Genomic DNA, 24,051 nt, shown 5'->3' on the forward strand with positions numbered 1-24,051 from the left:
TTCATAAGAGCAAGAGAGAGCATTAGCTTTAGTTTCATATATTAGGTTTTTTGTATTACAGTCGCCCAGATGCCCTGAGCGCTGTACAAACACAGGCAGTCTCTGCCCCAAAGAGCTTACACACTAAACAGACCAGACAAACGACAGGTGGGAGGAGAAACAGAAGCCCAGGGAACTGAAGTGACTCATCCAAGGTCATGCAGCAGGTCAGCGGCTGAGCTAGGAAAAGAAGCCAGATCTTCCAATTCACAGATGCATTCATAGATTCCATGGCCAGAAGGGACCACTGTGACCATCTAGTCTGACCTCCTGCCTAGCATGGGCTGGAGAAGTGCCCCAAATTAATTCCCAGGGCTGATCTTGTAGAAAAACATCCAATCTTGCTTTTAAAAAAGTGTCATTTGACGAAGAATCCACCATGACCCTTGGCAAGTTGTTCCAACGGTTAATTACTCTCACCATTAAAACTTGACCCCTTATTTCCAGTCTGAATTTGTCTAGCTTCAACTTCCAGCCATTGGATTGTGTTCCACCTTTCTCTGCTAGATTGAAGAGCCCGTGATTAAATATTTGTTTTCCAGGCAGGTACGTACAGACTTTAATCAAGTCTTCCCTTAACTTTCTCTTTGTTAAGCTAAGAGGCCTAGTCCAGTGCCTTGTCCACTACACCACAATGTCTCTCTGGCTTTGTTCGTTAACGCAATAACCTTTGAGTTATTTAAATAGGGGCTGGGCTAGCAACTGAACATGTACTCAGGGTCCCTGGCGGGCTCGTACTCAGGTGATTAGCCTGCACCGAAGCCCATGTTGCCTCATCTTCACTACCATCATTACCCATGCAAGCTAGATTAAAACTGGTGAGGGGCAGGCCCACATGCTACAATCACACCTTTGCTTTGCAGTGTAGACATAACCCGAGTGGCTTGCCCAAGGTCACACGAGTGAGTGATGGAGTCAGGATTTGAACTCAGGTGTTCCTGGCTCCCAGCTCAGTGCCAGTAGAGTTGTTAAATGGATTTTGGGAGGTGAGTGAGGGGGCAAAATGAATGGGTTCTTTCGGAGCAGTCACAGTCTGTGATACCACGCTAGGCCTTTAAAAAGAGAGAGATGCTACAATGGTCTTTTCCTGAGCTGTTTGGACAATGAAAACATGCATTATTTACACAGGGGGCTGTGACAGAACCATCCATACTGGAAATCCTTTGCAGGTCACGCATCATTCACCAGCCAGAACAGAAGCAGTTTTTACACTTTCCTGGGCATAGTAGAAATATTCATGAAAAATGTTCAGCAGGACAAAAATAAATAAATGAAATGCTGCTCTGCCTGTTCAGAAGACAACGTGTGAGCCTCAGCACCCTCGTCCGCTGAATTTACACACACCCCCTTTACACAAATGGAGCAATGGGTGTTTGTAGTAAGGGCTGGTATATGGGGGAGCCTTTGCTGGCCCCAAGCAGTGATAAGAGATGCAGAGCATGATGGGCCATTACTATTGCTGGGCAGTCAGGTAGCAACACGGGCTCCAGTGGGACCCCACGACTACAAACATAGACCCCCAACAGATGGCACAGGCACCACTTCTGCCCACTCCAATCGACTTTCCCTGCCAGTTCCTGACCAGAAGTCCTACCACTTTGCTGTCCCCTGGGCTGGCTTCATGGTTTGGTCAGACACGGGGACAGGAACAGTATCTTTGTCACTGAATGTAGGTTCTGAGACAGAGGCTAGTATCTCCAATACATGGAGGACAAAGCAGCCTGAAAGTATTTCACAGCCGCTCCATGTTACTCCATATACATAAAGCTCAGGAGGGAAGTGCAGGGGAGCCTACATACAAGAACCTTTAGAGAGGAGTGAGTACCAGTTGTCCATCACTACGCTCCAGGACATCACAAACCCATTGAAAGGTCGTTCTGTCCACCCGCACTAGGCTACACAGGCGAGTCAACGCCTGTCAGACATTGGGAGTGGAAATGGTGGATACAGCTAATAAAATCAAAGTAGACTTTTCAGCGGACTGTCCATTACTAGAAGGAAACATCAGCCACCAGCACCCTTCGTCTCCATTCCAGATCCAGACTGGCAGAGGGCAAGGGAACTCATGAAACCCAAGTAGAGCAATTCAGCCACAACAGTGTCTTTCCTCTGCAGCAATTGTTGATGCCCAGAGATGGTTTCTTGTGGAAAGATCTAACCGCCACTTAAGGGCAGTTGGCAGATTATTTGTCCTCGGGGAGGCATGAATGATCAGTAAAAGTGGGCCCACAGTTTCTGCACTGGCCTTAACCTGCCTGAAAAGATGCTGGTCCATTTTGCAAGTAGCTGGCCACCACGCCTTATGTCAACCCCAAACCTTAGTGAGCAAGGCCATCCGGCAGAAATAGTGCGTTTCTCTCCTCCAGTTTCTCTGACCTTATCTGAAAGCCGACCGCTCCTCAGAGAGGGGAATGCTTTACTCAATCACCAAACTGAAGCAAGTCTGGATGAATCAGACAACCCACTATTTGGGACTGGGTCCCTCAGTTTAGATGTCACAGCTGCTATAGAGGCAGCAGGAGGCTCTCTCCACCTCAAATGCAGCCGCAGCGGGGGGACATGAAAATCATCTTTGGTGCCACTGATCAAGCTTGGAGGGTCTTCCACCCAGCAGTGCTCCTGGCTTTGCTGCTTCAACTGCATGGCACAATGGGGAATACCAAGACTAACCCGATGGCCAGATTTCATCTCTTACATTGTAGCGTTAATATGAATGGAATAGTAGGAACACCTAGAAAGTTGATAACTTACCCTCTGAGCCTCCACATCTCATGAGACTTCAGCTCAGAGTATTTTTTAATGAGTTATATAAAAATGATGGAAAAATCAGTCCTATTTAGAACTGAGATGCTTAACTATAACAGCACAGAGAAAGGCACTGTGATAGTGACAGACAGCAATCAGAGGCTGCTAAACCAGATCAGCTATTTAAATCCCAGGACTTTTTAAAAATAACTCGCCTGGATCAGCCATACACAAGGGAATAAAATGGATTTTAAATCCCAACACGTAAGTGTTAGGGCCCTCATCGTGACAAGTAACAGACACAAAGGCAGGCTTAATCAGAACTCATTTTGCATGTGTCCTTACAACATTTCACTGAACTAAATGCATCATGTTACATAAGGTCATTCCACATGTAATCCCATCTCTCTATCAACTTGCAAACAAATTCACTGGCTTTACGGTGCCAAAGTTACATGTTTTTGCTATACCAGCCTAAGTGTAAAAAAAAACCAGTCCTTTAAGAGGGACATCACTGACATAACAAATTCACTGCCCACTCTCCCGCTAGCCAGGAGAAAGTGCCTGGTTCATCAGAAGCTATATATGGCCCTAATTTCTGCAGTGCAATGGGAAGCAATACAATTCAGCAAACAAACAAACACACAAACAAATTCTACTTGGCAAACAGCTCGTTTTTGCCACAGCAATTGGCTTCTCTCTCTCTTAGTGCCACAGGGCACAACTTCCCAAGGAGAAATTGCCGCCTTTTAAAACAATTAACAAGACATTTATTATTGCTGCTACCACAATAGGAGGGGCAGAAACGCATGTTAGGGGGAGATGATGGCTGGGATGATTTTTCTTTACATCCCCCCCCCCCCCGGCTTTCTTCACCCTCCCAGACTCTCCTTGCTCGGTCACACTCACAGCTCTGGGTGCAGGGAGATGGCTCATCACGAATGTCTAGCGCCCGGCTCTCCTGGGAAGATGCTGTTTCCCCGCTGCTAATTCCTCAGGACCAGCCCCCAGCCCTCCTGCAGCCCTCCCCCGCTCCTCGCTGTGCAATGGCAGGCAGCGGCTTCAGACGGTCCGAGGGCCTCCAGCTGCCGATTCCTTTGTCCTGCGGAGCCCCCCAAATTCGACAGGGCTGAAACTGACGCAAATGTAAACCAACCAGGTGCGGGCAAGGCTTTTAAGGGCGCTCCGCCTGCTCTCCGCCTCCCCCCCCCCCTTTGCGCGGCAGGGATGCGGGCACGACACACCTGCCCTCTCTGGTGAAAGCCACAGTCGTGATGCAGCGCGGGCGCGGGCGGGGGGGCCCGGCGGGGCATGCCCCGGCCTAGCTGGGCCCGGCAGCGTGGCGGTGGGAAAGAAGAGGAGGGTTGGAAAGGGGGAGGGGGGGCAGTTCCTCCTTAAAAGCTGGTCCCCTGGGGGATGCGGTACTGCAGGCTTTTAGCCACTGCACCTGGAGTCGGGGAGCGGCCAGGGGGATGCTGAGCTGCCCTGGACCCTGCCCGCCGCCCGCCCGCCCCGAAAGACTTTTGCAAACCAACCCACCCACGAAAGCACCAGCTCACAATCCAGCCCCGTCTCTGTCCGGATCCTGCCAGTCCCGCAAGAAGCCGCAGCGCTCCAGAAGGAAGTCACCTGGAATAACCCCGGCCAGCAGCCCCGGCTTTCAATGCAACGCAGACGTGCCTCGGATACCGTGCCCCTTTGCAAAGCCAGCCGGCTCTGTCCTTCCCCAGTCCCGGCTCGGCCTGGCAGGCTCCTCGCTAACCCTCCGCCTGGGCTCGCGCCGGTCCCCGCCAGCGCAGCTGCTCCGGCACCAGAGGAGCACCGGGGCCACCCCGCACAAAGGCGTGCGTGGTCTGGCTCGGCTGTAGGGAGAGAGAACCCGGGGAGTGGGTATCCCAGCAGAGCGGGGAAGCGGGGCTGCATTGCAGTGTGCCATGGCCCTGTGGAAGGAGTTAATGGCAGGACCCGGGCGGCATGCAGGAGGGAGACAGCCGACTGCAACCAGGAGATGTGGCCCTGCAGGCGAGGCCACCTGAAATCTCCCTCCTGCCTCTCGTTCAGTGTCCCCGGGGTCTCTCTCCCCCGCCATGCAAAAAGAGTAAAACTCCCGTCCCAGAGCGCACTCACCCACAGGGCTAGGGGGCAGGGCTGGCTCGCTCAGACAGGCCGGCGTCCCAGTGCTCGCGCTCGGCCATGATTGTATTCATTCATGGGTTCAAATCCCCTCCCCCCCCTGCGCCCTCCCCTTTGCATGTGTCACACAGGGGCTTCCTTGTCTCCCCAGGGCACCTTCCTAAGCTGTGTCTGGGCTCGCAATAACAGCTCCCTCCGTGTCAAGTCGCCGCCCGCTCCTGAATTGCAACCTGTGGCATGCACCTCTCTAGGGTGCTAGACTTTCCCTTTCTTGGGGAGTGGGGGACACCTCCAGGTTATTAAAAATCACAATATAAAAGTGGGCACGCTCTTTACAAAAAAAAAAAAATCCTCTACAATAATTAATACCAGGGCTGGCGAGGTGGGGACCGTTTGGAGGAGAGATTCTCTTACACAAAGGAAGGAAATTTGCAAGTGTCTCATTGAAACAGACACACCACGAACCCCCTTACAATGAGGGAAGGCCTTTTAAAAAAAAAACAAAAACAAACCCCCAAAACTTAAAATTGATCCCAAATCATTGGAACCTTCCTCCGCAGGAATGAGAGTTGGCAGGTGGGTATGGCTCCAGAGAGGATGGATTCCTGCAGCACCCCATGGAAGCCAACAGAATTACTCACAATTTGCCTAAAGGGGTTCATATGAGTAAGAGCTTGCAGTATGGCAATCTTTATACATGTGTGTCTGTAAACACAGAGAGAAGCAGATGTTAGCGTTATAGAACATGTATGAGAGAGAAATTGTAATAGTAAAGAACAGATATTAAATATTAAGCTATATGTGTTGTAGAAAATGCGTGAGAGAGAGAGCATTTTGGTATTGCATTATAAACATTCAACCCTGAAACATGTTTTCTCTGAGTACATTTAAAAAAACCCAACCTTCCTACCAAAACAAACACTCCACTGCACACCGAATTCTCCCAGTAAGTAGAGGGTGAGAGAGAGAGAAGGACCACATCTGATGAAAGGTGCTCAGTGTGTATAAGAACCTACGTAGAAAATAATAGAATAAACAGAACTGAAAAGATATCTCCTTAGATATCTCTGTGTATCTATCAGATATCATAGAGTTCGTTAGATAGATAGATACAAATTCAAGTCAACATTTTCCAGTGTAATTAGTTATTTGGGTGCCCAGCTTGGAACACCTTAAAGGGGCCTGATTTTCAGAAAGTGCTGAAAACTAGGCCCCTCGGAGGTGTTTCTGGCTGGGCATCCAAGCCCTCTAAATCAGTAGTCACTTATGCAAATCATGGCATAGCGCAATAGCACCTGATAGCTTTAAAAAGCAATGTTCCAAGGTTTGGTGTTTGCTGTTTAATACTGAAATCTGTGTCTTTACATCAGTAGAGAGAGAGAGCTCAAAAAGCAAGCACATCTCCAGTTTCAATCAGTGTTTGTTCTTGTGGAGGAGAGGTCCATCAATGGCTATTAACCAAGATGGTCAGGGACGCAACCCCATGCCCTGGGTGTCCCTAAGCCTCTGGGTCTACACTTAATACGCTGCATTGGGTGAAGATGTAGCGAAGACGCAACCTATGCCAACTGGAGAAGTCGGCACAGATACTTTCTCCACCTCCGGGAGAGGCAGTAGCTATGTCCATGGGAGAAGCCCTCCGGTTGACATAAGGCCGTCAGCGCCAGGGGTTAGGTCGATTTACTTGCATCGGTCAGGCATGTGGATTTTTCACACCCATGAGTGACAGAGTTGTACCCATTCAATTTCCTAGTGTAGTCCTGGCTTGGCTTCCAGAAGCTGGGACTGGAAGACAGGGGATGGATCACGGAAAAAAATTCCTGGTCTGTTCATTCCCTCGGAAGCAACTGGCTCCCGCCCCTGTCGGAATCGGAAGACAGGACCCTGGGCTAGATGGACCATTGGTCTGACCCAGTGTGGCCCTTCTGATGTTCCTCGTGACTCAGTGCATGTTCCTGAACGAACACCCACACACATCTTCTCCGCCCTCCCAGCCCCCGCTTCTAGATCAGAATCTGCAGAGCCTACACCCGCAGTGGTTGAAATCCGCCCTGCCGCCTGCCGCGTCTGCACTCCTACCTCCCCTGCGAACCAAGGAATCAATTTTCCCGGCTTGTCGTGGGCCCGCCCCCTCCCATTGGCCGCTGCATTGTGGGAGAGGCAGGCACATTGGCTGCTGCTGGGCTGGGGCCCCACGTTGCAGCGCCATGGCTACTGGAGGCCGGAGGTGAGGCGCGTGCGGCCGGCTGGCCGGCCCCGCTCTGGTTCCAGCTGGAGCCGCGGCACGCGCGCGCGGGGGCACAAAGGTGCACGTGCGTGGGGCTGCAGCTGCATTGGCTCTGGGGTGGCTTGGGTGTGTGGGGCAGAGGGAGCGGATGGGCTCGCAGCACGCGCCAGCCATAAGCAGCTATTTAGGGCCCCGAGCGGCTCAGGGGACCCCCTATTGTTAATATGTGCTGGGGGGGGGTCCCCAAATATTCCTGGGCTAGCTGTGGCTGGGTTGGGGGGGGCTCTGTCTAGTTGCTGCTACCCCAGGGGAGTCTGCACAATATACCAGCCAGGGACTCCCCTGGGTGGGGCGCCCCACACAGGAGAAGCCCCCCATTGGCAGTGTAGGGTGGGCTGAGGGGTGTATGGGAAAGGGGCTGTGTTTGGGGGTGGGGAGGAGGGGAAGAGTAGTGCTCTTTGTATTTCTAGTTCTTAGCCAGGCTTTGGGCGAGTGAAGGGGGGTGGGGGGGGTCCAGAGATGGGGCCCAGTTGCAGAACCAGGAGCCAAATAAAGACCACCCTGTGGTTTGTGGGTGATCAGATCGGGATCCATCTGTGGTTTCTAGTGAGGTGCTTTGGGTGAAAGGTGCAATGCACATAGCAGGTTTTATTTGCCTCTGGGCCTGTGTCACTGACCACCTGGAGCTGGAGGCACCTCTTATGAATATTGCGTGCTGGGATCATTTATTAGTAATAGTAATAGGGCCTGTCACGTGTGGATCAGGGCCCGGTAGTGCTAGGACAAACTGTACAAACACAGCTGTAGAAAGCTTTACATTTGTAACCACTTGCCTCTCTTTAAACCGGAATTTCTTAAGGCGATGTTCTGAAAAGTGATCAGTGATTAGAAAAATATTTCTCTTCTCATCTTTAATGAGTTGTAGTATTTCCTGCATGTTTTGCAAACCTGTATGTGACATGGGCTGCAAAAGAGACTTGTGTGCTATTAACTTTTTTTTCCATGTATTTTTGATCCTTTGGATTATAAACACTATTTATTAAGTCAGCAGGCTGTTCTTTTTATAATTCCCCTTCCTGGCTGAAATAAAATGTGGGAAGGCATTTAAAAAAAAATTTTTTTTTTTTTTTGGTGAGCTACAAAACATAAAGCAGATGGCCTGGTCTGTGGTGCTATAAGTACTTCCTGTCCTCTCTAAAGGATTTCTGGGGTGTAAAGCACTGTTTGGTGTGTAACCTTGTAAATACTGGGTCAGGTAACACCAGAAGTTATTGCTATGGTGTAGTTTCATCCAAAAGTGGCTTATTGGGAATGTCTGCTCTGCTACTGATCAGAAATACACATCTCCTATACTAAAGGGACTGTACCTTTTCTTGGGTCTGATATTATGCATCCCTAATGAATGGGACCACTTGCATGTATAATATTTGGGGTATTGAGACCTTACATTAAATATTGAGATGGCTATTAAAGTCTAGATTAAATTTGGCAGGTTTCTTTGGTAAATACTTCTGATCATACTGAGTATGTGTTCTTTTTTGGTTGCAAGGGGGGAATGGGCAGGAGCACTGTATGGTATGAGCGTCAGATCTGCTTAATTTAAAACCCTGAAGTCTCTGCTCTTCCTCCCCCTTCCCACCTTGCTTTTCTCCTCCCTCTGGAACTAGAAAACTTGCGGATCTGAGTGTTGATGAATTTTTAACTTCTGGATTTGAGTCAGAAGTTGATGGCGACTCAGAAGAGGAGACTTTGGAGCTTGTGGAAGAGGCTTCTAATGGGAAACGAAGCCAGAATGGGCAGGAAGGTAGAAAGAAGAAGCCATTCAAAGTTAAAACTGCAGAAAAGTAAGTATGGCTCCATGTTGATTGGTGAAATTTGTGCACACTTGTTTAAGGTATAGATTCTTCCATTTCCCCCGACCCACCCTAAAAAATCTTTCAGCTCTAAGCACATCATCTTAAAAAAGCGTGAGATACTGGTGCTTTGTCCACAAAATGAAAATAATATTACCTACCTCTTATATAGCACTTTTTGTCATTAGATCTCAGTGCTTTACAGAAGAGGCCAGTAGCATTATCCCTATTGTACGGATGGGGAAACTAAGGCGCAGGGCAGTGACGTGACTTGCCCAGAGTCACCCTGCAGACCAATGGCAAAGCTGAAAGCACTCTGCCCCAAAACTCTCTGGCCCAGGCTACACAGAGCTTTGTTTAATCCATGCTGAAGCACTGTTCTTTGCGTCCATCTACATTGCAACACTCATAGAATCATAGCATCAAGGGGCCCAGTTACAACATCCTCAATCCCTGAACTGGTTTTCCTAAATTGGTTTGTTCTAGCTGTGAATGTGGACAGGATCTAGCCATGTTTTAAGGCAATCCCCTAACTAAGCTACATGTCCAGGTTGGTAGCCTGGTGATGGGACACAATAAAGCTCTGCTTATGCTACAAATCCTAACTGGATTAGGGGACAGCTGTTGTTGCTGGGACCCCAGACTTGGTGCTATGTGTGGAATAAATGAGCCTTTAAACTTGGTTGGAAAATCTGGTGTGTCATTAGTGTTCTCACTGGCAACCTAGAACATGCCGCTCCATTAACAGACTGTCAAGGGTGCTTTAGAAACAGCTAGCTAAGGGCAGATTGTCATATTAACTTTTCACTGAAAAATTGCTGGAATTTACTTTTTAAGCCATTTTTAAACGTCAACATTTCACAATTTGTTTTCACCAAGACAACTTTTTGGAAATGCTTTTTCCTGGATGGTATTATAAGGTGATATGATCTTTTGGCCTGTGTCTTAGCCAAGTTTCCGAAGTGATATGTTCTCTTGCAAATTCCATGGACAGCTTTATTTGCTTCCCTCTGGAATTTGGCAGGGCCTTCCTGAACAAAGGATATCAGAAAAAAATGTAAATGAAAACTGATTTTAACCAAATCTGATGGGCTTTCTCCCAACGCAAGCAGCAAACGACTTCTAGAATCCTATGCACTGTGGCCCTGGTTCAGGAAAGCCAACCCTATTTAGGAGAATGTTTAAGAATGTGCATTTTAGAGTCAGGGCTTTTATGAACAGCTTAGATTGGGGTCTAAATTAGCTGTTATCACTCAAGAAAGCGATTTTGGCATCACAGTGGTGAGTTCTCTGAAAACATCCATTCAATGTGCAGTGGCAGTCAAAAAAGCTAACCGAATGTTGGGAATCATTAGGAAAGAGCTAGATAATAAGACAGAAAATATCATATGGCCTCTATATAAATCCATGGTACGCCCACATCTTGAATACTGCGTGCAGATCTGGTTGCTCCATCTCAAAAAAGATGTATGGGAATTGGAAAAGGTACAGAAAAGGGCAACAAAAATGATTAGGGGTATGGAACAGCTTCCACATGAGGAGAGATTAATAAGACTGGGACTTTTCACCTTGGAAAAGAGACGAATAAGGGTGGATATGATAGAGGTCTACAAAATCATGCCTGGTGTGGAGAAAGTAAATAAGGAAGTGTTATTTACTCCTTCTTATAACACAAGAACTAGGAGTCACCAAATGAAATTAATAGGCAGCGGTTTAAAATGAACAAAAGGAAGTATTTCTTCACACAATGCACAGTCAACCTGTGGAACTCCTTGCCAGAGGATGTTGTGAAAGTCAAGACTATAACAGGGTTCAAAAAAGAACTAGATATGTTCATGGAGGATAGGTTCATCAATGGCTATTAGCCAAGATGGGCAGGGATTGCTGCTTTCCAGAGGCTGGGAATGGCCAATGGGATGGATCACTTGATGATTTCCTGTTCTGTTCATTCCTTCAGAAGCACCTGGCATTGGCCACTGTCGGAAGACACACTGTCGGAATACAGAATACTGGTCTAGATGGACCATTGGTCTGACGCAGTATGGCTGTTCTTATGTTCTTATGGCTTGCTTGTACAACTTCTAGTGTACTTTCCACACTGAATAAATAACCAGGCGTTAATTCTTTTGATCCCCCTCCATCAGGAAAGTGAAGAAAGGAAAGGCGTCTGAGCACAAAGACCAACTCTCCCGGCTGAAGGAGCAAGATCCTGAATTTTACAAGTTCTTGCAAGAAAATGACCGCTCCCTCCTGAACTTTGATGATTCGGACAGCTCTGACGAGGAGGAGAAGGGGCTGCATACGCTGCCTGACACGTTAGAGGTACTGTGTCCTCCTGGAGGATGGACGAGTATCCTAGGCACCTTTAAAATAGGTGACCTTCATGGCATAAATGTTCCTCAGGAGTTTCAGTGTAAGGGCTGAAATTGCTTCTGGGGTGTGAAGGGACAGAGCAGTAGGGAAATATCTCCTCAAAGGTCTGCTGCAGTCAGTTAGGGTTTACGGCCTTGAAATCAGTTGTGGATTTATAATAATAATAATTACCATTTCTAGCAGCCTGTTACCTCCCTCTGAACCTCACAGCATCCTGTGGGGTGGTGGTGGGGGTATTGTTCTACAAGGAGATACTGACATCTGGAAACGATCCTCCTGTTCCATGTCCCCTGGGCTTCATGCACTTTGCCACCTGCACACTTGGAAAAGTCTTTCATTGCCCATGTGCAGAGCACCCGTACTCTCCTTCAAATCCCCAGACGGGCCCCTCCTATTATTATTTATTATTTGTATTTCTGGAACTCCTAGGAGTCCTAGTCATCGACCAGCACCTCACTGTGCTAGGCACTGTACGTTTCCACACGTTCTCTGGTATTTGAACTGGTATCCTGTGTCTCACATTTGCCTGTGTAAGGCCGTGAGCTCTTTCTGGGACTGACGTCTGTTTGCAATCATAAAGGACTTTGTTGTTACTGCTTCTCCGAGTTGTAGTGGCAGAGCTAGGAATAGAATCCACTGCCTCCGAGTCCTGGTCTACACTTAAAACTTAGGTTGATGTAGCCACGGCACCCAGGGGTGTGGATTTTTGACATCTAGGACCTGGGAGAGGTAGTATTCCTACAGTGGCAGAAAAACCCCTTCTGTCACTGCAGTCTGCGCCTACGCTACTGAGTTACAGCAGCATAGCTATAACTGTATATAGCTAGCACCTAGAGGCCACATCTATGTCAACTGCTCTAGCCACTTGGCAGGTTTTCCTTTCAAGGGGCTGTGATGGTGGTGTACATGGGAAGTGGAGACTCATCTGCAAACCCAGCATCACCCTGGGTATGTCTGACCCTTGTAGGAAGCGAGTGATGACGACGAAGAGGAAACAGTCCAGCGGAAGAAAACCGACTTTATCCCTGTGACCTTGAAGATGGTGGAACAATGGAAGCAGGCTGCAGAGGTAAGAGAGGGGCATGGCGTGCCGTAAGGGGGAGAGTTTGGGCTGGCCTGCGTCCGTGCGTCAGCAAATGCTGAGCGCTTGGGCCCGATTGAAAATCCCGTCCCCAGCGCTGCGATCCTTGCGTTTAAAAACCATTGACAGCAGGTGCCAGGGAGAAGGCCCAGGCACCTCCTGACATGCGCTGGGCCTGCCAGCTGTGGGGCTAAGTGGCTGAATGCCTGTGCCTTGCTGTCTCTTGGTTCCTATCGCTGATAGCTAAAAGCACAAATGTTGTTCTCCTCTTGCCTGCTCTACACACAGCTGTACTGTACAAAGCCTGGGTCCTTTTGAAGGGTGCGGGGGACACTTTGTACAGTACGGCTACGTCCTCTTGGGGTGGAGGGGCTGACACTTTTTTTTACAGAAACAATTATACTGGTACAGCCTCCCCCAGCACAGATGCAGTTATATCAGCATCGCTTATTCCCCTTTTCATATGGGAATAGTTATAGAAATCGAAGGCATCTTTATGCATCTGTAACCAGCGGGGAGGTTGTACTGCTTTAAATACGTAGCATCATTAGTGCAGGGCAGTTCGTGTGTGTAGACAAGACATAAATAACTGCTGGATTGTATTATTCTCTCCCTTCTATCACCCCCCACTGCGTCCTCTCCAGTTTGTCCTCTTCATTTAGGGCCCAGTCCTGTGTACGCTGATGTACGTGAGTGACTTCATGTGGACACACAGAGTTTGTCTGCACTGCAGCTGGAAGTGTGCCTCCCAGCCGGGGTAGCCAGTCGGCTCGAGGTAGTGCTTAAAAAACAGCGGTGTGGACGTTGCGGCATGGGCTACCCACTGGAGATTCAGCCGGCCCGACCCCCTGGGTCTGTATTCGGATGGGCTGCCTGTGCTGCAGCTTCCACACCGCTATCGTTCGCACGCTAGGTCGAGCTGAGCTGGCGTCTGCCTGCGTTGCCAGGGTGAGAAGCTCCCTCCCAGCCGCAGCGTAAACATACCCACAGAGTGCCATTGAGTGTATGCTTTCGGGTCGGGTCTCTCTGGCTCTGAACATCGTTGGGTAGTATAAAGTCCCCCCCTTAATAGTTTTCCTCCCCCCCAAGCTGTGGCTCCAATCACCAGAAATCTGGAGTCATGATCTACTTGTTTTTGGATCGTCTGGTCTAGACTCTGTGGCTGCAGGGCTGTTGGAGCCCAGATGTGACTGATGATCTCTTGTTATGGGCGTAACTCCAGGGTAAAGCTGTGTTCATCAAGCGTGAGAGAGAGAGCAAATTTGGTACTTGTCTGCCTCAAGTGCTTGTCCATCTTTTCACCCGGAGAGCTGCGCACAGAACAGCATGATAGAATGATCCCGCCGAGCAAGATTATTCTGCCAGCCCTGTAACGTGGATGAGGCATCTGGCTGGTACAGCTGTGCCCCTGGAGAATGAGAGCCTGCGTGGTAACTGGTTTGACCAGGGCTTCTCAGCCTCAGTTTGTGAGCTGTGTTAAGCAGTCACGGTGACTTGAGGGGTTCACATGAGGTCACGGAACGAGCGAAGTCGCACATCTGTTCTGGACTCCCCAGGTTTCCTCCTAGGCACTCGGCCTCCTGCACGTCCTGCAGATTTTTTAATAGCATTTAGAATACTAGGCTGTGTGGAAAGTCACTTCCCCGCTCTGTGCCTCAGTCTCCCCAACTCTATACAGGAGAGACTCATTCTTCCCTGCTTCTGTGAAGCACTTTGAGATCTATCAATGAAAAGCGCATAATGAGCGATGGTGATTAATGAAGGAATATAGCTGCCTCCAGGCCCCCCTCCCTTTCTTGCTAACATTTCTTTATTCCTCTGTTCTTCTCCCCCAGAAGCAGCTAACACCCAGAGTCTTCCACGAGATCACTCAGGCCTTTAAAGCATCTGTGGCAACTACCAAAGGAGATGACGGTGGGGCTGACCCCAGCAAATTCAAAGTCACTGACAGCACCGGTGAGAGCTTTTGTCCAGACGAGAGACTGTCTGGACTTATTTTGTAGGGAGCGGGTGGTGTGGAATAAGGGCCTGGTGAGGAGATGGGTGGACAAATGTAGTTTCAAGGCCTGTCAGGATAAAATGAGAAAATAAAATCAGGGGAAATGAAAATGATCTACATCCCAGTTCCATGCATGATTCGTGGCTTTCAGTTTAACAGCAGAACTCCTCCAGATGTTGAAGGATCTACACAGAGACAGCCCCACCTTGTAGAGTGGAAGGGGGGGTCCCAAAGCAGCGGGATTTCAACTGGTATGGTTCAGGCACACCCATACAAGCACTGAGGGGTGTTAGATAATGGCACTTTTGCCAACAGCCCCATGTGCTACAACGGTGAGTGACCATGTCCCACCTAAAATTGTGACTCCGAATCAATCTCTGATTCTTCTCTCGCTGCATTCGTATTTATTTATTTTGAAATATGAAGGAATTGTCCCAGCTCACATGCACCCGTCCCCTGGAAATGTAGTTGCTGCATACGTTTTTTAGGAGAAATTTTGCTGCTGGAAAAGCTTCTTAATGCACTCTGCGTAGAACCAGCCCTGGATCACTGCTGCATTTCAGAGGTGATTGAAGGTGTCCTCTCTCCATTTCGTAGTGCCCATGTGGAACACTACAGTAGTTCAATGTGGCTTCCCTTTGAGACAAACCTTCGTTTTCTAATGCAATAAACTGCAGAGTGATGAGATGCCGTCCGATGACATCGCTTTAAAAAAGAAAACAACCAAAGCTCGTAATTTCTGCTTTCTTGCCTCTTTTTATTCTCTGCATTGCAGCAGTGCTTAGCAGCCTCCGTCATGGACCCGGACCCCAGTGTGCTAGACACTGTGTAAGCACAGAGTGAAGAGACGGATCTCATGCACACCGGGGTCTGTGTCGAAAGAGTTTGCTGCTGTCTAAGGGATCTTACTCTTCAGGAAGGAATTGATGGGTGGGAGTGGGTGAAGAAAGAGCTGAGAATGATCTATGGAAAGCTGTGAAATCCCCCCAAAGCGGTTTAGCCCAAGTCTTGTTTTTGAGCTTATTGGTGTGAGTTCTTTTCCAGGTTAGCAAGATGACCAGTCGTAAGTGTTCTACTGACATGTTCTTTTTGGTTCAGTGTTCAATGCCCTGGTGTCCTTCTGCATTCGGGATCTCTTTGGCTGCCTGCAGAAACTGCTCCAGGTGAAGCTGCTGAAAGACAAATCAAAGTAAGTTCACTGCAATCTCACTGCAAGTTAGTGTCATCTGGGCCTTTCCCAGCACTGAGGTCTGGACATGAAGGTGGAAAAATTGGCAGAGATGCAGCTCTTCTTAGGTACTGGAAAATTATTTGTCCGTGCTTATGTGATTTTTATCCTTGAGCCTCAATCCTTCTGAAATGGGGCACAGTGCAGGGGGCATCCACCAGGAACATTTTCCTCCTGCGCTGGGGGGAATTCCGAAACATTTTATTTGGGGCAAAGGGAAAAATGGTTTGTGACTGACCTGCTTGCTCTTGAGGCGTGACCGGGTAGCAAGTCAGCTTGCTGCTTTCGATGTTTATGGTTACTAATGTGTGAGGCCCCAGATCATGAGGGGTTGAGAGGAGGAGCTTCCAGGTTTGACCTGGTCAGTGTTAGATCATGGGTGGAATGAGGAACTGGCCTAGTGAGGGTACAATTAATCCCTTGTTCCTAAATGTAGGCATCAGTCTAGGAGCTCTGGGTTGCATTCCTCCATGCTGTCATCTGATCCAGCCAGGGCCTTCATTAGAGACAGGGGAACGTCTGACTCATACATCCAGTTTTGTTTTATGGAACTGGATGGGTGCCAAACTGCCTTGGGCTGAGATCTCCTCAAGTGTCCCAAGATAAACAGGGTCAGGCTGGGCCAGTACTTGGATGGGTGACCTCCAGGGGTGACCCAGGGCTGCTGGAGGCTTGGTGTAAGTACCATTCTTCGCTCAGAGTCCGCACTGGACCAGTGCCACAGCATGGTGGGTAAGCACGCTGGTGCTGGAAGTAAAACCCAAGCTCTGACCACCTGTTAAAAGATCCCCGAGCACACTCTACAAGTTATGGTAGTCCCTCTATCCTGGCCATCTTCCATCTAGGGTATCTGCATTCTTCGTTTACCAGAATCTGCTCTGTGGTTTCAGCTGCGTACAGTTTTCTTCTTCTTTCTGCCCTAAGAACTTGTGCAGTGTTATTCAGCAGAAGTGGTCCACACTTGAGTGGCGGATAGAGTAATTCCTGTCTATCTCTTTAAGTGTGAAAACTGCATTGGCATTCTAGACAGGTTTTAATGCAATTATTGTTCATTTCCCTGTTTGGCCTGGTTAGTGGAGGGGATTGGGGTTGAGGTCAACTCCGAATTCCCCTTTGGCATTGGTGACAAAGCATAGGTCTCAGTTCCTTAGGCTGTTGCTCTGAGACAGAAATATAGTGCTGACTGCAGAGAGTAGCTCCCCCTTTCCACTCTGCAGTCCTTACTGATGCAAACTCCTGAAGTCCATGGTAGTTTTGCCAAGCAAACACTCAGACCTGCAGTTATTAGGTCATGTGAGTGTGAGCTCATGAGTTGCACAGGTGAGATATCTGCTTTCTTCCCCCGCACCATCTAGGCCACCCTTAATATTACGTCAGAATCAGTGTAACTCCATCCGTGTCTCAATAGAAATCATTCCTATTTTTAAGCCATGGCCCCGGGATGCCTGAACAGAAGGCAAATGGGGCTGAATGCCAGAAGCTCCCAGACACCCCCACTCTGTTTCAGCATCCGCTCTGTTAGCCAGATGGAGAAGGATGTGGGGGAGGCAGCACAATACTTTGCTCTTCCCCATGTGCCTGGAGTAATGTTGTGCAGGCCCAGGGCACCTGTGAATGAAAAAGCCTTACTCCTTTTAGAATGAGATTGTAACGCTTATACGCCCCCCCTCTCCTCACTGCCTGGAAAATGCTGGTTTCCTGGGAGTGGCTGTAGTGTAATGATTCATTGCCACTTTTAGCCCTAAACTAAGTGCGACTCCTACTTAGCCTGTGTTATCATCCTGTTCATTCCTAGGATCGTGCTGCCCTCTACCAGCCCACTCTGGGGCAAGCTGAGACTGGATGTCAGGACGTACCTGAGCTGCACCATCCAGGTAAAGAACTTCAGCATGTCTGTTACAAGGCTGTTGTCCTATTTGAAAGCAGGTTTGCATTTTGGGGTCATGTATCTAGGATCAAGAGAGAGACACTGCTTGCTTCCAGCTAACAGTCCCTTTATGGGTGACACTTAGCCACCTAAACACCAACGAGCCAGTTGACAAAGCAGATGACTGTGTTAGCATTAATTGCTCTGATTTCACAAACCCCACTTCCATCTGCAAGGCAGTTATTGCAGTTTTAAGATCACTCCTGCCTTCTGCTCAAGTCAAAACTGAGTCAAGTTAGTCATTTCAGATGCTGTGTCTCCTCCCGCGGGACGTCCCCAGCACCAATATTTTGTTGGCTTCATAATCGGTGCTCCCTTTGCTATGGTGAAACTTGCAGCGAGGTTTTTTTATCAGGCACCGGATCCCCAACTGCACCAAGCATAATTCTGCTGCAACTATTATTAGAAGATCCCGCCTGTGCTAAGTTGCTGGTGTCCAGTTTTCCAGGGATGGGCCATGTGTGTTTACAAAGCATGGTTCCCCTCCTCATCCTATATCAAGATTTTGGGGGATAACTTAGGGAGGCTAACAGACTGTTTCATTGCGCGCCCCCAAAGGGGAGAGAGTTGGATTTAAAAAACAAACCAAAACAGAATAAATTGTTCAGCCTCCAAGGCAGTGGTGGGGATTTTGGGGGAAGGGAAAACAGGAAGACAAAGTCAAAGCGCTGACACCCATCCAAGGTGTAAGCCGGCAGAATGATTCCCAGCAGCAAAGCCTTTTCCTTAAGGGGTAGTGCATACAGCAAGCAAGCAAGCTAAGGCTTGCAATAGAATAGTAAAAGGAATATGTAAAATGGGGAGAACTAGACTCAATGGGGGTAACTAGATTAGACTTGATTTAGTTGGGGTTGGCCCTGCTTTGAGCAGGAGGTTGGACTAGATGACCTCCTGATGACCCCCTTCGAGCCCTAATCTTCTATGATTCCCTCCCTTAGCGGTCCAACGATGAGAAGCTGTAGAGCAGAGCTAGGTAGTAGTAGTAGTATGAAGATGTTCAAGTTTACAGGACAAGAAGCAATGAGCTGAATTACAGCACGGGAGGTTTTAGGTTGGACATTAGGAAAAACTTGCTGACAGTCCGGGTAGTTGAGCACTGGCATGCGTTGCATAGGGAGGTTGTGGAATCTCAGTCACTGGAGGTTTTTAGGAACAGGTTAGACAAATCCCTGTCAGGGATGGTCTAGCTATTACGTAGTCCTGCCCTGAGTGCAGAGGACTGGACTAGGTGACCTCTCGAGGCCCCTTCCAGACCCACACGTCTCTGATTCTGTGTGGGAGACAAGTTAAAGTATTTCTGGTACTGTGCCTGCTCCTGAGCATGCCCCCTTACCCCAGTGTCATGTTGGCTTGATAGTCCTGCTTCCCTCTTGCTGTGTGAGAGACTCGCAGGCTGTAGAGGGGGCAGCCAGCTATCACAACGTGATGGCCAGTCCTACACGAAGTAGAGCAGTGGAAGGGATAAAGGGGAGACAAATTGCCTCCTCTTTCAGCCTGGTGATTGGGGGTGAGAGCTGGGACAGTAGCTGGTAAAACCCTTCGCAGCACTGAAGTGACTTTAAGGGCCGGCCTGTCTCCCCAGCTCAGGAAGGGTTTTGTCAGGGCACCGTTTGTCCTTCAGACACAATAAAATGGTTCAGGATAAGTCCCATGTTTAAACCATCTCGTCCCCTGATCTGGGGTCTGCCGCAGGGGCCCAGAAGCCCCCCCCGCCCTCCTCCTCCCCCCTGCTGCCACACGTGTGACCTGCCTCTTGCAGCTCTCCTCCCCAGCCCGGCACTGTTGTAATCACTTGACCACTCTCAGCTGGGCAGGAGCTGATCAGTCACAGGTGAGGCTAGTCTCAGGGTGAGCTGTGTGCACCTCTCTAGCCCTTTCCTTGATCCGGAGTTAACCCCTCGATCACCCGCTAGGGCCTCTGCTCCCTGCCGGAAGACTGCTGGGGAAAGCCTGTAAATCGCTGGATTGACGCTACCACTGCACAGCCAGCCCAGATGCCATGTTGGCTGTTCTCAGCCTCCTGTTGGCAAAGGCATTCTCAACAGTGCTCCCGGCCAAACCCTCCGCCTCCCATCAGGGATAATGTCTTGTCTTCCCTAAGACTCACTAATCCAGTGTGGTGAGACCCTGGTAGCCAGGTCCCTCTAACCAGCGAATTTACCACGGTGCCGGACCCTGCTCCTGGATTCCCTCAGAAGTTCTTTTGGCGTGGTATGTCGTAGGCCGCGTGCCCAGACCTCGGGGCAGGCTGAACCACTCAGGTCTCTTGGCATGCGGGAAGCGTTTGGAGCGAATGGGATCTGAAGGAGTTGGGTGGGAAACATAGCCACAGGACTGACCGCGATCTAATTTTGCCTCCCCCTTGTAGCTCCTGTCTTGCTTAACAGAAGCTTCTGTCGGAGCTGCTGTCCTTCACCATGTGAATGCCATGGTGCCTTATTACTTGTCCTTCCCAAAGCACTGCCGCATGCTGCTCAAGGTAAGGTTCAGAAACTTAATTTAGGCCTTGGAGAGAGAAGAGAGACCCCTGTGCACATCCCTGTGCTATTGGATACTTGGTGTTGGATACCCTGACAGAACAGTGTCTGGAGCTCGGTGCTTAGTTCCCTGTTGCTTTCCTGGGCTGTTCGTCCATTAAGCACCCATGCCTCCATTTATCATTGTTGGGTGCCGGCCACCACCAAGTTATGCCGAGTTCAGTGGGGGCTTGGAGCTGCCTGTGTGCGCACGTCATGCGGGAGCGGTACCCGTTCCGGAGAGACGTGGCGATGTTACGGTGAAGCTGTTTTTCTTAATCGCATCTAGAGTAATTGCTTCCCGTGTGGTGTCTGTGCGCGTGTGATAGCAGTTTACTCCGGAGGATTGGGGGTGGAAGATTTGAGCAGTGACTTAGTCACAACTGCTGAGCGTTCTGCAGAAACAAAGTGGGGGGGGGGGGAGTGGAGTGTGAGCAGAGGGCAACAAGTGTGTTAAATCATGGAGGTCTGACAGCGTGGCATATGAACAAAGCTGGAGACCTGTATGGCTGGTAATATTTGTGGTGCTGCATGCTGAGATAAGGGTAATTTAAATCCCTTCTTTCCAGGCCTCTAATTACCGCTGTCAGGGAGGAATTTTCTGCTCTGCACAGTTGACCAGGTTCTTTAGGGTATTTTTGCCTCTCTGAGCTGCTGTGAGAGATGGGATGCTTACAATTATGTGTGTCCTAGGAGTTCCTGAGGCCTCAATCATGATCAGAACCCTGCTGTACCAGACGCTTAGTAAGAGCGAGTCCCCGCCCCAAAGAGCTTGCAATCAAAATAGACTAGATAGAGCATCATTTCCATTTTAGAGAGGGGAACATAGGTCCTAAGATGAAATGACTTGCCCCACAGCCCACAGGGAGTCTGTGGCAGAGGCAGGAATCCAGGCCAGGTCTCTTGAATTCTGGTCCAATGCCCCTGCCACATCCTTCACCTCAATATTGGACTGCAGTAAGCCAGTGATGCGAGGTGGTGCAGCAAAATCCTGTCTTGGAAGCCTCTGCATTGTGTCTTGGGCACCTGTCTGTTCTTTAAGACCAGGTAGGGGATCGCGAAGAGTTCGGAGAGCGTTCGCTGTCCAAGAACCACAGTCAGTTTGGCTCTAGCCTGGGGTGTTAGTTGTGCTCTCTGTAAACTAACGTGTGACACGCAGCTGGCCTCCTCGTGGGGTTGGCAGAGCGCCATGCCACACCGAGAGCTTCCTGTAGCTAGAGGAGAGGCTCTTGGTTTGCTCAGGAAGCCTCAGCCTAGGAAAAGCCTGGGAAGTTGAGTCACACTTCAGACGTAGGTGCCTCAAGTCAGGCGTTGACATCCATATGCAGGCCCCCACGCACGAGTGGCCTGACTTCCAGCAGGACTGAGTGCATCCCCCGCTGACTTTCGTAGGCAGGTAGGTTTGGAAAAGTTGACGGCGGCGTTTAACGTGGAGGGCAGCTTACAGCCAGGCTGTGGGGCTGGGTGGGCCGCTAATGCGGTGCCCCCGACTGCAGCACGGTCTGCCCTTCCCCTCCGTCTCGCCGGAATGAAGGGTATGGGAAAATCTCAGGCCTCTCCGTTGGTGGGATGGGACCCTGGGCCCTGCTCACCTGGGCCTCTCTCCTTCTTTTCCTCTTTAGCAAACCATCCATCTGTGGAGCACGGGCGAGGAAACTGTGAGAGTCCTGGCCTTCCTGGTACTGAACAAGGTCTGCCGCCATAAGAAAGAGCTGTACCTGAACCCCGTGCTCAAGGTAAAGCGAGGTTTGCTCTGATAATGTAGCAGTAATACCTGCCTGTTAGCATCTCCAGATCTCAGTGTGCTTTACAAAGGAGGCTGGGCTCATTATCTCCATTTTGCAAACGGGAAACTGAGGCCATGTGATGGACCTCTGTGCGCTGGTGCTGTGCTGCTTCTCTGTCTCATGGCATGTAGACGTGCAGGCATGCGAGGGTCCTAGGGCGTGGGCAGCAGCATATACGCTGGGGCACAGGCTGCAGGGGACGTGATGCTGCCTACAGTCGGAAAACACTCTGAGCCCAGAGTGGCAGTGTTTGGAGGGTGCCATGCCACCAGCCAGTGGAGCGGAGAGAGTTTGGTTGCAGATGCATGTCCACGTTGCACTGTCCACTGCTCCCCCAATCTGGCATCGTGCGTTTGTGCCGGGGAGACCCAGTGTGAGATCCCCTCTCATCAATACAGGTCATGCATGAGTCTCGCTGGCAAGGGGCACCATGGGGAGGTTTGCTCTGCCTGCGGTGTGGCTAAGCAGAGGGCTTTAATCTCTAGAGCCATCAGGCTCGCCTCGTCTCCAGCATTTATGTGCTGGAAGCCAGGCTGTGTGGGGTTTTGGCTGACGGTTGTTGGAGGGCACTTCTTCCTTGTCCACATTTTCATTCAGACTCCGGTTCGTGCCTTGCCTTTTCCTACAGCAAATGTACATCTCCTACGTGAAGAACTCCAGGTTCACTTCCCCCAACGTCCTCCCCATGATCAACTTCATGCAGCGCACCCTGACAGAGATGTACGCCCTGGACACACAGGTGTCCTACCAGCACGCCTTCATCTACATTCGCCAGCTAGCCATTCACCTGCGCAGTGCCATGACTGTGAAGAAGAAGGTAGGTTCCAGCCCCACCTTGGGGAACGATCTACTGCCGCACTCCCCGGCAGAGAGCTTTGCAGGTGGCCGTGTCGCGCTCCTGACTTGGCGGTGACCTTAAGCCCTGGGGGATGTTGGCTTTAACTCAGGTTGATGTGAGGCCTTCTGCACGGTGACGTGAAGAGACAGGAAAAAAATCAGTCCCTGCTTAAATGCTGATGGTCGCTACAGTCGGGAGATCAGTTAGCGAGGGGAGCAGATTGGCCTACTGGAGCATCACGGCTGAAATGCCTGTTCACCCTGGAGCCCTAAGCTGGACCAAGAGAAAGAGCAGCTAGTCTGTTTAAGCAAGGTGTGCTCCAGGCAGTGTTGCTCGGAAGGGGGTGGGAGGTTGTGTAGACGAGAGCTTTAAAATCAGGGTCAGCCTGCTCAGCGTAGACCTTTAAAGATCTCTGAGTAGGAGTTTGCCCCAGCATCCTTGGCTAAATTTCCTCTCCCCGCTAAGTACACCCCACTGCAAACTATTGTGCCCCTACCTAGCCTGTTCCAGCCCAGTGGTGGGAGAAGTGACTTGCCCGTGTGTGTTTTGCAAAGTGCTTCAGTCTCTTTGAGGTTGAAAGGCAATGTATAAATAGAGATGGGATCTGGATTCTCTCTGCTAGAGACCCCTTACCAGGACTTGGGAAGCTTGGAGCCCTGGGCGGGTGGTTTCCATACTTCGTGGTCCTGTGTCGTTCCTAGGAAATGCCTTCCCTGGAGCCGCCGACGCTGTGTCTGGGAGAGGCTGACTGGTGTGTGTTGGGGACACCACAATAGTACAGGGGGAAGCAAACTGGCAGGTGTGGGACATCCTTGGAGAACCCAGAGGAAGTTAGTGCCAGGAGGATTTTTGTAGCATTGGGCTTGGTAGGAACTTGTTCCATGAAGCAGGCGGGAGCAGTCTGTTTTGTGATGGGCTAAGGAGCCAGCAGGTGTCTGTTCTGCCAAGGAGAGAGGGATCCAGGGTTCTGCCAGCTGCTCATGGGAGGATAAATGCTTTCATTTATATAGCTGTTTGGGTTTTTAGCAAGGCGGTGGAGAGCAAATAGTGGCAAGGTAGTTCTCTCTTCCCAAGCTATGAAGATCCTAGCAGATTTTCTCTCTCTCTGTCTCTGGACCTCTCTCCCTTTTGCCCTCCCGTGTATGGGAAACTGATGTTTCAGATGCTTAGCAAAACCCCAGAGCAAAGAAGCTTATAAACCACCCCCTATTTGTGGCTCTTTCCAACTGTGGCATCTGTGTAGCACGTCTCCCCCCTCAGCCTCTATCACTTGCCCAGGCCATTTCTGTACTTTTCTTGAGGCAA

General features: G+C 49.9%; 1 protein-coding gene across 4 annotated transcripts in view; it reads left to right on the forward strand.

Moving 5' to 3' along the window:
* The first annotated feature begins 7,115 nt into the window (after positions 1 to 7,115).
* The window catches only part of NOC2L (NOC2 like nucleolar associated transcriptional repressor), an 81,066-nt gene continuing 64,130 nt past the window's right edge, over positions 7,116 to 24,051 (forward strand). For 3 of the 4 annotated variants that reach the window (XM_067567297.1, XM_067567298.1, XM_067567299.1), the window contains exons 1-10: positions 7,116 to 7,144; positions 8,812 to 8,988; positions 11,142 to 11,319; positions 12,338 to 12,439; positions 14,287 to 14,407; positions 15,549 to 15,639; positions 17,474 to 17,552; positions 19,974 to 20,084; positions 21,744 to 21,857; positions 22,537 to 22,725. In XM_067567297.1, coding sequence (XP_067423398.1) covers positions 7,125 to 7,144; positions 8,812 to 8,988; positions 11,142 to 11,319; positions 12,338 to 12,439; positions 14,287 to 14,407; positions 15,549 to 15,639; positions 17,474 to 17,552; positions 19,974 to 20,084; positions 21,744 to 21,857; positions 22,537 to 22,725 — 1,182 coding nt within the window. In that variant the 5' untranslated portion in view covers positions 7,116 to 7,124. Of the gene's footprint in view, positions 7,145 to 7,175; positions 7,224 to 8,811; positions 8,989 to 11,141; positions 11,320 to 12,337; positions 12,440 to 14,286; positions 14,408 to 15,548; positions 15,640 to 17,473; positions 17,553 to 19,973; positions 20,085 to 21,743; positions 21,858 to 22,536; positions 22,726 to 24,051 lie in introns of those variants that run through there. The other variant, XM_067567301.1, reaches the window with a different exon arrangement.

The sequence above is a fragment of the Emydura macquarii genome, unplaced genomic scaffold (assembly GCF_026122565.2).
Source record: "Emydura macquarii macquarii isolate MOO-44397 ecotype Brisbane River unplaced genomic scaffold, CSIRO-AGI_Emac_v2 contig_2768, whole genome shotgun sequence".
Classification (NCBI taxonomy): domain Eukaryota; kingdom Metazoa; phylum Chordata; order Testudines; family Chelidae; genus Emydura; species Emydura macquarii.